This window comes from Saccopteryx bilineata, chromosome 4 (assembly GCF_036850765.1).
Source record: "Saccopteryx bilineata isolate mSacBil1 chromosome 4, mSacBil1_pri_phased_curated, whole genome shotgun sequence".
NCBI lineage: Eukaryota > Metazoa > Chordata > Mammalia > Chiroptera > Emballonuridae > Saccopteryx > Saccopteryx bilineata.
Genome location: NC_089493.1, coordinates 273,021,285 through 273,039,947, shown reverse-complemented (window position 1 = coordinate 273,039,947; position 18,663 = coordinate 273,021,285). Strand labels below are relative to the sequence as shown.

The 18,663-nt window shown below is 39.8% G+C and overlaps 1 protein-coding gene across 1 annotated transcript in view; it reads right to left on the bottom strand.

The window, feature by feature from the left end:
• The window catches only part of SEPTIN14 (septin 14), a 37,033-nt gene extending 18,746 nt beyond the window's left edge, over positions 1-18,287 (bottom strand). The window contains exons 1-3 of the mRNA XM_066274728.1: positions 18,225-18,287; positions 8,863-8,983; positions 7,972-8,167 (exon numbers count right to left, since the gene is read on the bottom strand). Of these exons, the coding sequence (XP_066130825.1) occupies positions 7,972-8,167; positions 8,863-8,983; positions 18,225-18,278 (371 nt within the window). The 5' untranslated portion in view covers positions 18,279-18,287. The remainder of the gene's footprint in view (positions 1-7,971; positions 8,168-8,862; positions 8,984-18,224) is intronic.
• Positions 18,288-18,663: the final 376 nt, after the last annotated feature.

Here is an 18,663-nt window from a genome sequence, read left to right as displayed (position 1 = left end):
AGAGAAATAACATCCGCATCATAGGGGTTCCTGAAGAAGAAGAAAAAGAACAAGGGATAGAGACTTTGTTCAATCATATCATAGCTGAAAACTTCCCTAAATTAATGCAAGAGAAACTCTCACAAATCCAAGAAGCACAGAGGACTCCATTAAAGAGAAACCCAAAGAAACCTACACCAAGACACATCATAATTAAAATACCAAAGCTAAGCGATAAAGAGAAAATATTAAAAGCTGCAAGAGAAAAAAAAGTTATCACCTACAAAGGAGCCCCCATAAGGATGACATCTGACTTCTCAACAGAAACACTTGAGGCCAGAAGGGAATGGCAAGAAATATTCAAAGTAATGCAGAACAAGAACCTACAACCAAGACTACTTTATCCAGCAAGGCTATCGTTTAAAATTGAAGGAGAAATAAAAAGCTTCCCAGACAAAAAACAACTCAAGGAATTCATTACAACCAAACCAATGCTGCAGGAAATATTAAGGGGCCTGGTGTAAACAGATAAAGTGGGAAAAGAATACAGAAAAAAAAAAAGAAAAAGAAAAAGGAATACACCTTTAAAGAAGAAAATGGCAATAAACAACTACATATCAATAATAACCTTAAATGTAAATGGATTAAATGATCCAATCAAAAGACATAGGGTAGCTGCGTGGATAAGAAAACAGGACCCATACATATGTTGTCTACAAGAGACACACCTTAGAACAAAAGACACACACAGATTGAAGGTAAAAGGATGGAAAAAAATGTTTCATGCAAACGGAAATGAAAAAAAAGCTGGGGTAGCAATACTTATATCAGACAAATTGGACTTTAAAACAAAGGATATAGTAAGAGATAAAGAAGGCCACTACATAATGATAAAGGGAGTAATCCAACAGGAAGATATAACTATTATAAATATCTATGCACCTAATATAGGAGCACCCAAATATATAAAACAGACTTTGATGGATTTAAAGGGCGAGATCAACAGCAATACTATAATAGTAGGGGATTTCAATACCCCACTAACATCACTAGATAGATCCTCAAGAAAAAAAATTAACAAAGAAACAGCAGACTTATTGGAAACACTAGATCAACTCGATTTAATAGATATCTTCAGAACCTTTCACCCTAAAGCAGCAGAATATACATTCTTTTCAAGTGCTCATGGTACATTCTCTAGGATAGACCACATGTTAGGGCACAAAAGTGCTCTCAACAAATTTAAGAAGACTGAAATCATATCAAGCACTTTCTCCGATCACAACGGCATGAAACTAGAAATGAATCACAGCAGAAAAGCTCAAAAATTCTCAAACACATGGAAACTAAATAGCAGGGTGTTAAATAATGAATGGATTAAGAATGAGATCAAAGAAGAAATAAAGAAATTCCTAGAAACGAATGACAATGAGCATACAACAACTCAAAATTTATGGGACACAGCGAAAGCAGTGCTGAGAGGGAAGTTCATAGCACTACAGGCACACTTTCAGAAGCTAGAAAAAGCTCAAATAAACAACTTAACCCTGCATCTAAAAGAATTAGAAAAAGAACAGCAAGTAAAGCCCAAATGTAGTAGAAGGAAGGAAATAATAAAGATCAGAGCAGAAATAAATGACATAGAGGCTAAAGAAACAATACAGAAGATCAATGAAACTAGGAGCTGGTTCTTTGAAAAGGTAAACAAGATTGATACACCTTTAAGTAGACTCACCAAGAAAAAGAGAGAGAGGACTCAAATAAATAAAATTAGAAATGAGAGAGGAGAAATAACAACTGACACAACAGAAATACAAAATATTGTAAGAAAATACTATGAAGAACTGTATGCCAAAAAACTAGACAACCTAGATGAAATGGACAAATTCCTTGAAACGTACAATCTTCCAAAAATCAATCTGGAAGAATCAGAAAACTTAAACAGACCAATTACACCAAAGGAGATCGAAACAGTTATCAAAAAACTCCCAACAAAGAAAAGTCCGGGGCCCGATGGCTTCACAACGGAATTCTACCAAATATTCAAAGAAGAACTAACTCCTATCCTTCTCAAACTATTTCAAAAAATTCAAGAGGAAGGAAGACTTCCAAACTCCTTTTATGAGGCGAGCATAATTCTGATTCCAAAACCAGGCAAAGACCACACAAAGAAAGAAAATTATAGGCCAATATCTCTGATGAATATAGATGCTAAAATCCTCAACAAAATATTAGCAAACCGGATCCAACAATATATGGAAAAAATCATACACCATGATCAAGTGGGATTTATTCTGGGGAAGCAAGGCTGGTACAATATTCGTAAATCAATCAATGTGATTCATCACATAAACAAAAAGAAGGAGAAAAACCATATGATAATTTCAATAGATGCAGAAAACGCATTTGATAAAATCCAGCACCCATTCATGATCAAAACTCTCAGCAAAGTGGGAATACAGGGAACATACCTCAACATGATAAAAGCCATCTATGAGAAACCCACAGTCAACATCATACTCAATGGGCAAAAATTAAAAGCAATACCCTTAAGATCAGGAACAAGGCAGGGGTGCCCCCTTTCACCACTCTTATTTAACATAGTCCTGGAAGTCCTAGCCACAGCAATCAGACAAGAAGAAGAAATAAAAGGCATTCAAGTTGGAAAAGAAGAAGTAAAACTATCATTATTTGCAGATGATATGATATTGTATATAGAAAACCCTAAAGTCTCAGTCAAAAAACTACTGGACCTGATAAATAAATTCAGCAAAGTGGCAGGATATAAAATCAATACTCAGAAATCAGAAGCATTTTTATACACCAACAATGAACAGTCAGAAAGAGAAATTAAGGAAACAATCCCCTTCACAATTACAACCAAAAAAATAAAGTACCTAGGAGTAAACTTAACCAAGGAGACTAAAGACTTGTACTCGGAAAATTACAAAACATTGATAAAAGAAATCAAGGAAGATACTAACAAGTGGAAGCATATACCGTGCTCATGGTTAGGAAGAATAAACATCATTAAAATGTCTATATTACCCAAAGCAATTTATAAATTCAATGCAATACCAATTAAAATACCAATGACATACTTCAAAGATATAGAACACATATTCCAAAAATTTATATGGAACCAAAAAAGGACACGAATAGCCTCAGCAATCTTAAAAAAGAAGAATAAAGTGGGAGGTATCACACTTCCTGATATCAAGTTATACTACAAGGCCATTGTACTCAAAACAGCCTGGTACTGGCATAAGAACAGGCATATAGATCAATGGAATAGAACAGAGAACCCAGAAATAAACCCACAGTTCTATGGACAACTGATATTTGACAAAGGAGGTAAGGAAATACAATGGAGTAAAGACAGCCTCTTTAACAAATGGTGTTGGGAAAATTGGACAGCTACCTGCAAAAAAATGAAACTAGATCACCAGCTTACACCACTCACAAAAATAAACTCAAAATGGATAAAAGACTTGAATGTAGGCCGTGAAACCATAAGCATCTTAGAAGAAAACATAGGCAGTAAGCTCTCCGACATCTCTCGGAGCAATATATTTGCTGATTTATCTCCACGGGGAAGTGAAATAAAAGACAGGATAAACAAATGGGACTATATCAAACTAAAAAGCTTTTGCACAGCTAAAGACAACAAGAACAGAATAAAAAGACAAACTACACAATGGGAGAACATATTTGACAATACGTCTGATAAGGGGTTAATAACCAAAATTTATAAAGAACTTGTAAAACTCAACACCAGGAAGACAAACAACCCAATCCAAAAATGGGCAAAAGAGATGAATAGACACTTCTCCAAAGAGGACATACAGATGGCCAATAGGCATATGAAAAAATGCTCAACATCACTAATCATTAGAGAAATGCAAATTAAAACCACAATGAGATATCACCTTACACCAGTCAGAATGGCGCTTATCAACAAAACAACACAGAATAAGTGCTGGCGAGGATGTGGAGAAAAGGGGACCCTCCTGCACTGCTGGTGGGAATGCAGACTGGTGCAGCCACTGTGGAAAACAGTATGGAGATTCCTCAAAAAACTGAAAATCGAACCGCCTTTTGACCCAGCTATCCCACTTTTAGGAATATACCCCAAGAACACCATAGAACGGCTTGAAAAGGAGAAATGCACCCGCATGTTTGTGGCAGCATTGTTCACAATAGCGAAGATCTGGAAACAGCCCAAGTGTCCGTCAGAGGACGAGTGGATTAAAAAACTTTGGTACATATATACTATGGAATACTACTCAGCCATAAGAAATGATGACATCGGATCATTTACAATAGCATGGATGGACCTTGATAACATTATACGGAGTGAAATAAGTAAATCAGAAAAAAAACTGAGATGAATCCATACATAGAAGGGACATAAAAATGAGACTCAGAGACATGAACAAGAATGTGATGGCAACAGGGGCGGGGGGGGTTGGGGGAGGGGGGGAGGGGGTGAAGAAGGAGAGAGGGGTTAGGGGAGGGGAGGGGCACAAAGAAAACCAGATAGAAAGTGACAGAAGACAATTTAACTTTGCGGGAGGGGTATACAGCACAATCAAATGTCAAAATAATCTAGAGATATTTTCTCTCAACATATGTACCCTGATTTATCAATGTCACTGCATTAAATTTAATAAAAAAATATTAATATTAAAAAAAAGCCTATGGTTTACATTGTTTACAAACATGGCAAAATAATCTTTCAATTCAATGTAATTCCAATTAGAAACAAAATTTTTATATGATATGTATACAGAAGCACAAAGGACCAAGAGTGGTCAAGACATATTGAAGAAAACCAAGGAGATAGATTCTGCTTGTCAGGTCTTATCATGAGGCTAAAATAATACAGTCTGGTAGCAGCATACGAGTAGATAGACTAAAGCAGTGGTCCCCAACCCCCAGGCCGTGGATCAATACCGGCCCGTGGGCCATTTGGTACTGGTCCGCAGAGAAAGAATAAATAACTTACATTATTTCCGTTTTATTTATATTTAAGTCTGAACGATGTTTTATTTTTAAAAAATGACCAGATTCCCTCTGTTACATCCCTCTAAGACTCACTCTTGACGCTTGTCTCGGTCACGTGATACATTTATCCATCCCACCCTAAAGGCCGGTCCTTGAAAATATTTTCTGACATTAAACCAGTCCGTGGCCCAAAAAAGGTTGGGGACCACTGGACTAAAGCACAAGAGAATTTTTTGATGTGGTAGCATTTTTCTGTGTCACAACTGAAATGGTGGATATATCAACTTAACCTACATTTGAAACCTGTATGGTTTTATTAACCAATGTCACCCCATTAAATTCAATTTTAAAACACCTACAAGAGGGAGGCAGAAGATAATAGTGATGGAAGGAGTCTTGAGTTAGGGTGGTGAACACACAGTACAATACACAGATGGTGTATTATAGAATTGTACACCTGAAACTTATATAATGTTATTAATCAATGTCACCCAATAAATTCAAATTTAAAAACCCTGCAGAAATACACATCATAAAAGTAAGTTTCACTGTATGAAAAATTTCATAAGAGTGACATCATAATCATGGCCATGAATACTTCACCCCTTTTAACAACTAAAAACTGATCTATGCACTAAGATCCAAAGGTATGCCTGTGGGATTTGTGGAATCCAGCACCATATGCCAGGGAAGCAGGAAGAATTTAGCCTAGCTGCACATCTGTAGTATGTTCACACACCTCCCTCCAAGCTGTGGAACTAGCAGAAGCCATCAACCCCTCTTTCATGCAGTCAGGGAAAACCTGGAGAGTGTTTATTTGAGCACACACCAATATATAAAAGATATTTGTAAGAGTTCAGCAATCAAGATGGGAGATTCCGTTGGAGCATACATTAAAAAAAAGAAGAAATTTGGATGCATTGGAGAAATCAGAGGAACTTTGCCAATGTTAACCTTTCCTCAAAGCTACACAGTCTGAGGCTAAAATATATTGTTCACAAAAATTAGGGGATATTTCAAAATGAATATGAAGTGATAAAATATCCCTTAATTTTTGTGAGCAGTGTAGCTGGCAGCAATCTATCCCACAGGGGAAAGGGAGGAAGTGCCGAGCAACCCTAGAGAAATACATTTTCTCCAGAAGTACCCAGAATACTGAGGCTGAAACTCCATAAATGGAGGAAGGCAGGAGATTGGAAAGAAACTGATAAGAATATCAAAGTGCATTAAAGGGTCATGGTCCCTGCTGACAAGGCTCAGGACTTCAGCAGGAAGCTCACTCATGAAATGCTGGGAAAACCTCAGCTTCTGATCCTCCCTGTCACTGGTCCTGTGGACACTTCCAAGGTCAAGTGCTAAACTCATATATCTCCCCATTCTGCAGGTGGCTTTATGTGCACGCTGTTGGGTACAGTTGCAAGAGTGAAATCTGGCAATTGAAATGTACTCAGAAGAATCAGACCAGGGTCTGTGAGCAAGGGAGAAACCAGTTACTAGAAAATCTGAACTGTCGCAACACTTTCTGGAAAAACAGAGAAGTTTCCAGCAGCTATTCATGTGAGCTTTAAAAACTAAAGAAGAAATAAAATCTTTTTTTTTTTTTTTTTTTTTTAGAAATAAAATCTTAAAATGTTCTCTACAGGCCTTGGCCTCTCAGCTCAGTGAATAAAGCATCGACCCAGTATGTGGACATCCCAGGTTTGATCCCTGGTCAAGGCACACATAAGTGATCATCTACTTCTCTCCTCTTTTCTTTTCCCCTTCTCTTCCTCTTTCCCTCTTGCAGCCAGTGGCTTGATTGATTTGAGCATCAGCCCCAGGCACTGAGGATAGCTCAGTTGATTTGAGCATCAGCCCCAGACAAGGGTTGCTGGGTGGATCCTGGAAAAAAAATGAGTGAATATATTTTTCATATACAGTATTGACTTGTTTTGTGTGACTTATGTTAGTTAGATGCAGTGGTGTGCTGAAGCTGGCTTATACCAGCTTGTGAGAGCATGTTGTACTAATCTTTTGTCCATTCTACACTCAGTAACAGAATTCAGGTAGCTTGAAATAGGCTAGGTGGGAGTATTCACACCACAGAAATCAGTAAATGCTACAAATCATTATTTTTCCTTCCAGAGAATCATGCTTTGAACATTCACCAGAACACCACTGGATAATGACAGACTTTCAAACAAATACTCAAGTTTTAATTTTTTTCCCCTTCTTTTCTAAGTGAGAAGAGGGGAGATAGAGAGACACTCCCACTTGTATGCTGACCTGGATCCACCTGGCAAACCCCATCTGAGGCCAATGCTCACAACAAAGCTATTTTTAGCACCTTGAGGCAGAGGCTCCAGGGAGCCATCCTCAGTGCCCAGGGCCAATGCACTTGAATCAATTGAGCCATGGCTGCAGGAGGGGGAGAGATAGAGAGAGAGAGAAAGGAGGGAGAGAGGAAGAGAAGCGATGGTCACTTCTACTATGTACCCTGACCAGGAATCGAACCTGGGACATCCATGCACCAGGCCAACACTCTACCACTGAGCCAACCAGCCAAGGCCTATTCACTTTTAAGTAACTGACTTTAGCTAACTAGAACAGTAACATATAATAATGAGTATGCATCTATTTTCAAAGAGAGTAAAAATCTAGAGCTATTGCTTTAATTTATTTCCCTCTTACACAGTTTAAATCTGATATAGGATCTATAAGATGTCATAATACCAGAGGAGAAATAAGGAAATAAGCTAAAACTAATAGAAACTACATCAATAATTTTTATGATAATTTAAAAATACTGTAAGGAAATCAGACAACTGAATACAAAAGTATGAATTTCATAATCAGAAGAGGACATTAGTTAATTAGAAAAAAAATTAAAATCTAGGGAAAAAGGTTTCAATTGCCTTAGAATAATATTACATTTTAGTCCATAGAGAAAGAAGGCAAATTCTTTGAAATAAGAAACACTTTTAATTAAAATAAGAATGCACTAACCTGTCTTCCTTGTTCATTTGATCACCATATCCCACTGTTTTCACAACAGTCAATTTCAACGGCACATTCCCTTCCTGGAGTTCATATGTCTGAATTTTAAGTTTAACACTTGAGTAAAAATGTGAGGATTTTTTTTCTTTCAAAGTAATATTAAACAGTGTGTCAATCAGTGTTGATTTTCCAAGTCCAGTTTCCCCTGTAATAAACATAGATATATGGCCATAAGGTGGTTGAGAAAAAGTAACACACTATACCTCTAGAGCAGGGGTTGGGAAACTTTTTGGCTGAGAGAGCCATGAATGCCACATATTTTAAAATGTAATTTTGTGAGAGCCATACAACGACCTGTGTACCTTACGCGTTATCCAATAAAAATTTGGTGTTGTCCCAGAGGAAAGCTGTGATTGGCTCCAGCCACCCGCAACCATGAACATGAGTGGTAGGAAATGAATGGATTCTAATACATGAAAATGTTTTATATTTTTAACGTTACTATTTTTTTTATTAAAGATTTGTCTGCGAGCCAGATGCAGTCATCAAAAGAGCCACATCTGGCTCGCGAGTCACAGGTTCTCGACCCCTGCTCTAGAGTGATTTAAAGGGTCCCAAATACTTCAAAGATGTCCTTGAAAATACACATGCTACTCATGACACCTTCAGTCATTAACATAATATAGAAATAAAAATGCACACAAAGCTGTCTCTGATTTGGAAGAGCACCAAAACATTTAAGGAAAAAATGTTTTAAGTAATATGGCTAAGACAATGGAAATTAATATAAACATGAAAACATATTCCTGAATTAAGACCACCAGTTTTGCACTGCTGGAGGTAAGTTGAAATGAGCATTTGGAAAAATTAAGTAATAATTCAGAGAAGTTTGGCACTTACCCACACAGAGAATGTTAAAAGAGAATCCTCTTTTAATAGCTCTGTTCATCATCTGAAGAGGCAAACATTCATAACCAAAATGACCAAGCACAGGTAAGCAACGGATATTATCTTCTCGTTGCTTAAAGAAAACACAAATTAAAAGATTTTAATTAGAATAGGAAATATCATTTGAAAACATAATTGTAATATTTCTAAGAAATCAAAATTAGGTCTGGCCTGTGGTGGCACAGTGGATCAAGCCTTGACCTGGAACACTGAGGTTGCCGGTTCGAAACCCTGGGCTTGCCTGGTCAAGGCACATATGGGAGTTGATGCTTCCTGCTCCTCCCTTCTCTCTCTCTCTCTCTCTCTCTCTCTCTCTCTCTCCTCTCTAAAATGAATAATAAATAAAATCCTACTCTTTAAAAAAAAAGAAATCAAAATTATTATCATGGATTATCATACTGCAGGCAAGATGCAAATTAAATTTAGAAACAAAGAATTCATTGTCTAGACACATAGATTTTGCTATCATTTTTATAAATAGTGAACCTATCTGTGATCATACTCAGAGAGATTGTGTTTTGAAATTTAAAATGGGAAATTTAATAAATACAAGAGACATCAAAATTACAACTAAACTACAGAAAACCCATCATTCAGAACTGCCTTAAATCTGGCTGAATGGAAGTCCTACATGAGGGATTTAAAGAAGCCACATCAAATCTACAAAGAACTTGTAAAACTCAACACCTGGAAGATAAACAATCCAATCAAAAACTGGGCAAAAGCCTGACCTATAGTGGCGCAGTGGATCAAGCATCGACCTGGAACGCCAAGCTCACCAGTTCAAAACCCTGGGCTTGCCTGGTCAAGGCACATACAGGAAGCAACTACAGTGAGTTGATGCTTCCTATTCTCCCCCATCTCTCTCTCTCTCTCTCTCCTATCTCCAAAAATCAATCAATAAATAAATTAAAAAAAAAAAACTGGGCAAAAGAACTGAATAGACACTTCTCCAAAGAGGACATACAAATGGCCAATGGGCATATGAAAAAATGCTCAACGTCACTAATCATTAGAGAAATGCAAATTAAAACCACAATGAGATATCACCTCATACCAGTCAGAATGGCACTTATTAACAAAACAACACAGAATAAGTGCTGGCGAGGATGTGGAGAAAAGGGAACCCTCCTGCACTGCTGGTGGGAATGCAGACTGGTACAGTCACTGAGGAAAACAGTATGCAGATTCCTCAAAAAATTGAAAATCGAACTGCCTTTTGACCAAGCTATCCCACTTCTAGGAATATATCCTAAGAATAATCACTGATTCAAAAAAAGAAATGCACCCCCATGTTTATTTGAGCATTGTTTACAATAGCCAAGATCTGGAAACAGCCCAAGTGTCCATTAGTGGACGAGTGGATTAAAAAGCAGTGGTACATACACACAGTGGAATACTATGTGGCCATGAAAAAAGAAGGAAATCTTACCTTTGCGACATGGATGGACCTGGAGTCTATTATAATAAATGAAATAAGCCAGGCAGAGAAAGAAAAATATCATCTGACCTCACTAATATGAGGAATCCAATGAACAATGTGAACTGAGGAACAGAAGAGAGGCAGAGAAGGGGTTCAAGAGTCCAAAGAAAAAGTGGTCAGAGGGAAAGGGGAGGAGAAGAGGGGAGCAAAGAAAGGAAAGACATTGGGGAAAGTATATACACATAACACAGAGAGATAGAGGGCAGGTTAGTGTATCATGGAGGGAAGGGGAGGGGGCAAAGGGGGTATCAAGGAGAACATGGGGGGAGGGAGGGAGATATATTCGGGGGGACATTTGTAATTATGTAAACACAACAAATTAAAATTAAATAAATAAATAAAAGACTGATAGGAAGGGGAGTCTCAGAATGGGCTGGTCCCACACCCACGTGTGGCAGTTTAAAATCAGGAAGAATATCTTGGCTGTGGAGGTCCCACCGGAGGAGCAAGGGGTTCCAGCCCCATACTAGGCCTCCCTGCCCAGGATTCCAGAGCCAGGTAAAGAAGTCTCCCCATAACTGTGGTTGTAAAAACCAAAAGGCTTTGAGGCTGACTGAGAATTGTTACACAGTGCCAGGCAATTCCTCTTAAAGGCCCCGCACATGGACTTACTCAGACTCACTCTTTCTGAGCTCTAATGCTAAGGCAGCAGCTTGAAAGGAGTCAGGGAAATTTGATAAAGAAATAGATTGTGGGCATCAGGGTGAGCGACAGGGGTGAGGCAGCTTTCTGCCAAACAAAAGTGCTGGCAGAGGCCATTGTTCCTTTTCTGAGACCTGCTCACAGAGGGTGCCATATCTGAGTTTCCACCAGTCTGGCTCACACTTGTCACCCCATCCAGTGAGTCCCTGAGACTCAACCCCACCCAACTTGCAGGCCCACGCAAGCCATTTCTAGTGGCGTTTCCATACAAATGGTCTCTTTTGCCTCATGCTTTGGACATTCATAATCTCTCAAACAAGCAATATCTGGCTTCTGCATACCCTGTACCTCTCCCTAAGTGGCCCCAGACTTGGCACTAGCAGCAGCCAGCTTTGGTTCACAGCTTGGTCTCTCCTGGAGACTTCCAAGCCCAGCACAAGTAGCAGCCATCGCACACTGCTCTGTAGCATGTGCCTGGTGGCCCCAGGCAGGGCGTATTGTGGTGGCTGACCTTGCACTTCTTTGGAGGCTCCAGAGCCAGCGCACCCAGTGAACATCTGCAAACCACACTGGATTACAACCCTACCACACCACCACCACGAGTGACACACTCAAGGGGCAGACTCAGTGAGCACCAAGGCCCCGCTGAAGCAAATCCTGCTCCATAGGGTCAACTCCTGCATGGCAACTCCTCCACTGTAGTCGCAGCCAGCCCTCATAGCTGATTGGCCTGGGTGTCAATCCCTTGCAGTGATGCCAACAGCAATAAAGGCTCAACTACAACAGAACACCACACACAGTTCACACCCAGGCACACCTGGAGCTCCCAGCTTGGGTGACTAGGGACGCTGCGCTATGGAGCCCTACAGGATGTCTACAACACAAGGCCGTTCTACCAAGTCTGGGAGGCACAGCAGCTCTTGCCTAATACATAGAAACAAACATAGGGAAGCAGCCAAAATGTAGAGACAAAGAAACATACCCCAAATGAGAGAACGGGAGAAATCTCCAGAAAATGAACTAAATAAAATGGAAACAAGCAAACTACCAGATACAGAGTTCAAAACAATGGTTATCAGAATAATCCAAGAACTTAGTGAAACCTTCAACAGCATGAAAAAGAACATAGAAACCATAAAAAAAAAAGAGGGAAATGGGGTTGGGGTGATGGAGCATGGTAGAGGAGGGACAGGTGGCGATGGAGGATGGTAGAGGAGGGACAGGTGGCGATGGAGGGCGGTAGAGGAGGGACAGGTGGCGATGGAGGGCGGTAGAGGAGGGACAGGTGGCGGTGGAGGACGGTAGAGGAGGGACAGGTGGCGGTGGAGGACGGTAGAGGAGGGACAGGTGGCGGTGGAGGACGGTAGAGGAGGGACAGGTGGCGGTGGAGGACGGTAGAGGAGGGACAGGTGGCGGTGGAGGACGGTAGAGGAGGGACAGGTGGCGGTGGAGGACGGTAGAGGAGGGACAGGTGGCGGTGGAGGACGGTAGAGGAGGGACAGGTGGCGATGGAGGACGGTAGAGGAGGGACAGGTGGCGATGGAGGACGGTAGAGGAGGAATAGGTGGCGTCGGAGGACGGTAGAGGAGGGACAGGTGGCGATGGAGGACGGTAGAGGAGGGATAGATGTTGATGGAGGACGGTAGAGGAGGGATAGATGTTGATGGAGGAAGACTTGACTTGGGGTGGTGAGCACACAATGCAGTGTACAGACGGTATACTGTAGAATTGTGTACCTGAAACTTGTATAATTTTATTAACCAATGTCACCCCAATAAATGGGATAAAAAGTTTTAAAAAGAAACAATGAAAAAGAACCAGCCAGAAATGAAGGATACATTGAAAAGAAGAATGATTTACAGGGAATCAACAGTAGAGCACACCAAGCCCAGAATCAAATCAGCAATTTGGAATATAAAGAAGCAGAAAGCACCCAATCAGAACAGCAAAAAGAAAAGAAAAAAAATTTATTTATTTATTTATTTATTTTTCCTGAAGCTGGAAACGGGGAGAGACAGACAGACTCCCACATGCGCCCGACCGGGATCCACCCGGCACGCCCACCCGGGGGCGACGCTTTGCCCACCAGGGGGCGATGCTCTGCCCCTCCGGGGCGTCGCTCTGTTGCGACCAGAGCCACTCCAGCTCCTGGGGCAGAGGCCAAGGAGCCATCCCCAGCGCCCGGGCCATCTTTGCTCCAATGGAGCCTTGGCTGCGGGAGGGGAAGAGAGAGACAGAGAGGAAGGAGAGGGGGAGGGGTGGAGAAGCAGATGGACGCCTCTCCTGTGTGCCCTGGCCGGGAATCGAAGCCGGGACTTCCGCACGCCAGGTCGACGCTCTACCACTGAGCCAACCGGCCAGGGCAAGAAATTTTTTTTAAATGGAGATAGTGAAAGAAGCCTTTCGGACAACTTCCAGTGCACCAACAATCCCTATCATGGGAGACAGAGTGCCAGAAGGAGAAGAGAGAGAAAAAAAAACAACTGAAAACCTACCGTATTCCCCCATGTATAAGACGCACCCTTTTTCAAATAACCTGGGGTCTAAAAACTGGCACATCTTATACAGTGGTTATAGATCTTTTTACTTGCATTTCCTCCTTTTTCACGCTTGTTTTTGCGCGCATTGTTGAAGATAGAGATTTGTCATTAGACACAATGAGGACAAGCTAATGGATGGGAGTTCTGACAGTGATGAGGAGTTGTATGAATTTCATGATGAATAAATTTGAGTTCAATAACTTTATGTAATACATCTTATTTTTCAAATTTCAGGGCCCAAAATTAAGGTACATCTTATATATGGGAGCATCTTATACATGGGGAAATACAGTAGTTAAATATAATTCAAAAAGACTGCAGATAGCAGCCTCTCAAAGACAGGATAATATTTATGAAGGAGGTAAGTATTATGAACAGCATACAAATATAGCAATGGTCTTAGAGGCAGAATATAGGCTATGTGTTCTTGCACAGTAAGGAACTTGCACACTCAAAAAGAAAGATTTAAATTGGGAAACTGAAGGAAAGAAAATTGAAAAGATAAAAATAACCCTAACAATAGAGAGTTTTGAGTATAAGCTAAGAAATATGGATTTTATCTAAATGGTAATGAGCAGTGTCTGGAGCTTTTGACCAGGAAATAATAGAAGAAAAAAGCATTTAGAAAAGGTGAATAAGGCACTGGTATACAAAGTGGCCTGGACAAGAAACCAGAGTCATTTTCCTAATAAAATTAGTGGTAATAAAATTACTGATGTAAATGAAAGAAGAGAGAGTTGAGAGAGATGTTCTGAAACAAAGATTCAGAAGAACTTGACAACTAACCGGTTGATAGTAATAATAATTTTAAAAAAGCAGAAGAAAAAGCTAATATTTTTTGTATGAGAGAAAAATAATATTGTGTGTGTGTTTTGTTTTGTTTTTTATTCAGTGAGAGGAGAGGAGGCAGAAACAGACTCCCGCATGTGCCCTGACTGGAATCCACCTGGCAAGCCCACTAGGGGGCAATGCTCTGCCCATCTGGGGCATAGCTCCCTTGCCAGCAATGAAGCTCTTCTTAGCGCCTGAGGTAGAGGCCATGGAACCATCCTCAGCCGGGGCCAACTCGCCTCAATCGAGCCATGGCTACAGGAAGGGAAGAGAGAGAGAGAAGCAAGAGGGGAAGGGGTGGAGAAGCAGATGGGTGCTTCTTCTGTGTGTCCTGACTGGGGATCAAACCCAGGACATCCACACACCAGGCCAACACTCTACCACTGAGACAACCGGCCAAGGCCAAGATTGTTTTAGTATTTTAATATATATTAAGAAAAGTAAAAGAGCCTGACCAGGCGGTGGCACAGTGGATAGAATGTCGGACTGGGATGCGGAGGACCCAGGTTCGAGACCCTGAGGTCGCCAGCTTGAGCCTGGGCTCATCTGGTTTGAGCAAGACTCACCAGCTTGGACCCAAGGTCGCTGGCTTGAGCAAGGGGTTACTCAGTCTGCTGTAGCCCCATGGTCAAGGCACATATGAGAAAGCAATCAATGAACAACGAAGGTGTCACAACAAAAAACTAATGATTGATGCTTCTCATCTCTCTCCGTTCCTGTCTGTCTGTCCCTATCTATCCCTCTCTCTGACTCTCTCTGTAAAAAAAAAAAAAGTATATGAAATGCCCTGAAAGCAACTGGATACATCTGAGAACAGTGGAGGCTTGAAGGCAGATAAAAAAGAACAAAAGGCTCAAGAATGAGCCGTGGGAAAATGCCTGCTCCCAGGAGGTGAAGAGATGAGCCTAAAGAGATGATGAATGGCCAGAAGACAAAAAGACTGAAACAAAATCAATATAGTGTAAATTATGACAATATTATGCCAGGTGAGAAAACTAGGTGAAATCCAAAACAAATATAATTATGTTATATATACAACCTACGGCTTAGTGGCAAATGAAGTTAAGCGAAAGCCTAAAGAGAGAAGAGAAACAAGAAACTTAGTTGGTTATACATGTAAAGATTTAACATTGTAATGTCACTTCAGAGGAAAAAAACCTATGGTGATCAGTGTATCCAGATAAAAGATAGCAGTCTGAATCTCTGCTGGCTGGACCTTTCTTGGAAAGTCATCTTTAACTCTAAGAGGGACACTAGAACACTGTACATCAGTCCACATTAAACACAGTTCCTGCTACAGTGTTGGTGCTCATTGAGTAGCCTGGAAGAAAGGGGGCAAGAAAAGGAGAAAGGAAAAGAGGAAGGAACAGTTCTCAGCACAACATAAATCATCGTGGTGATGGATGCTAAGTAAACTTATTGTGGTGATCATTCCACAATATATACATATATTCAATCGTTATGGTGCACACCTAAAACTAATACAATGTTATATGTCAATTGTATTTCAATTTCAAAAAACCTATTTGAGAAAACTGAATATTTTAAGTGTGATAAAAATAAGTATTTTAGACCTGAAGACATATACTGTCATATGAAAAAGGGATTGCATTTATTTTTATTTTGTGGTGCTCAATGGAATGGCAAAAGGAGGCAAAGCTCCAAGGGACTGATTTTATACAATACATGAGAAGGGTTTTCTCATAATTAAAGTTATCCCAAAGTTAAGTGGAACTACTGAAACCTTCAATTCCAATACAGGAGATGAAAAACAAGGCAGTGTCACATATTGATGGTTGGGGTGTAAATTGGCATACCTTTATAGAATGATTTGATAATTATTATCAAATATAATATCCTTTCTGACCCCACAATATCATTTCTAGGGAAATATCCCAACATGTACATGAAAAAGTATATAGGAGGATATTCAATGCAGCAGTGTACAGAATAGCAAAAGGAAAAAGAAAAAAACAAACAAAATTACCTTATAAGCCACCAAAAGAGGACTGGTCACTGAAGAAAAGTACATTCATAGAGCAGAAGCACAGAGCTATTAAAAAATATAGTTTGCCTGACTAGGTGGTGGGGCAGTGAGTAGAATGTCAACCTGGGATGCTGAGGACCCAGATTCGAAATCTCAAGGTACCAGCTTGAGTGCAGGTTCATCTGCCTTGAGCATGGGTCGTCGGCTTGAGTGTGGGGTCAGAGACATGACACCATGGTCACTGGCTTGAGCCCAAAGGTTGCTGGCTTGAGCAAGGAGTCACTGGCTCAGCTGAAGCCCCCCCCCCCAGTCAAGGCACATATGAGAAAGCAATCAATGAACAACTGAGGTGCCACAACTACAAATTGTTGTTTCTCATCTCTTTCCCTTCCTGTCTGTCTGTCTGTCTCTCTTTCTCTCTCACACACACACAATAAAAAGAAAGAGAGAGAGAGAGAGAGAGAAAACCTTGGTTGAGAAGTCTTTCCTTATTATTATTGTTTACACTTTTTAAAATAATATGGGAATGCCATTTTTAATATTTAAAAGAGAAAATAAACTAAGTTGCCAATTGCACTAGGGTTTGAAATTGTACAGCTTGGAAGACTACTTGCTAAAAGGTTTGTAGGAGGCATTTATAGATCAGATTAAAGTTTGACTAACTGGCATTTGGGGTATCTTCTAATTCTAAAACTTTATGATTTTAATGTCACATAAACAAAGAAGCATTCACCATGATTTAAATGTCAAAGTTTTTTTTTTAATTTTTATTTATTTATTTATTCATTTTAGAGAGGAGAGAGAGAGAGAGAGAGAGAGAGAGAGAGAGAGAGAGACAGGGGGGAGGAGCTGGAAGCATCAACTCCCATATGTGCCTTGACCAGGCAAGCCCAGGGTTTTGAACCGGCGACCTCAGCATTTCCAGGTCGATGCTTTATCCACTGCGCCACCACAGGTCAGGCCGCATTCACCATGATTTAATGCAAAAGCGGGGCCAAAGATAACGTGGAGGAGCATAAGCCAGTGGTTCAGTCACTGAGACATGACTGACAGCAGTTTCAGAAAAGCAGTGAAGAGCAAAGGCAGATCAAGTGTATTTTAAAGGTGTGGCTGATAGAGAAATAAGGGTTGAATAAGCCATTCATTCCAGAGAGTAATGAGAAGGAAAAGGGAAAAAATAAGGTAGTTTGGTGGTTAAAACTAAGATATAGAAAAACATGCATGCTTGAAAAAAGAGGAGACACTGAGAACCTTTAGTTATTAAGACATAAGCAAATACTACTTAACATAGATCAATACTAATGTATATATATGGTATTTTGGTCCAAAAAGAATTTTAAAACCAAGTTTTCACCCATTCAGACATACTCTTATCTCTTTTAGTGTAAACTTTTATATTAATTACTGTATGTTTTCCCTAGAACAGAAGCTAATCTTAAAATGGAAGTAGGTTCCATCTCCCACTCAGTAAAGTAATAAACAAGCAGCCACCCAACCTAAAATACTTCCTAAAATAAACTTCATTTAAAAGTTATTTATTATCAGTACCTAAAGTTCCACAAACATATGCACTATTCTTGTTACCTTATTCTTTGGTGTTAAATAGAAACAATCTTTTGCACTTGTAAAAAAGTTCTGCAGACTTAAGAAACATGCAATAATGATTTAAACCCTCAATTGATATTTAACTCCATTTGGTATACAAGTTAATTTATGTCCAAGCATAAGCCTTAATCATGTAGGTTTATCTCAGTTTACTCAGTTTGCTATGAAACTGCACAATCTTGTTGAAGTACAGAATGAAGAGTTCTATTTGAAAGATGTACTCAACTATATCTTCATCATCGGGTATTTGTGTGGACGTGCACACTTGTTTTTCTGCCATGCCAGACTGAAAGAGATGGAAACAAAGAATAAATCCTTTTTAAAAGTTACTGTAAAAGGCAATATTCCTACCATATAATGTAGATCAATAAGAGAGTCGAATATAGACATTACCCTAGGTTTTCACTTTCAGTCCACACTATCGATCTGTTTTTTTTAATTGTGGCTGTTTTGCTAGACAGACTTCTATATAAAATTTAACATTCAATTTATAATGTACAATAATACATTTAACATAAACATGCAAAAAGCATTGAAAGAAAGATAAACTCCCTTTTGAAATCAAGAAGACAAAGAACATTCTTCTTTAAAGGGCTCTCTGGGCATGAAAAATGAAATAGGGAATTTTGCTTTAAAAAGTACAAAAACACATGGATGGACCTGAA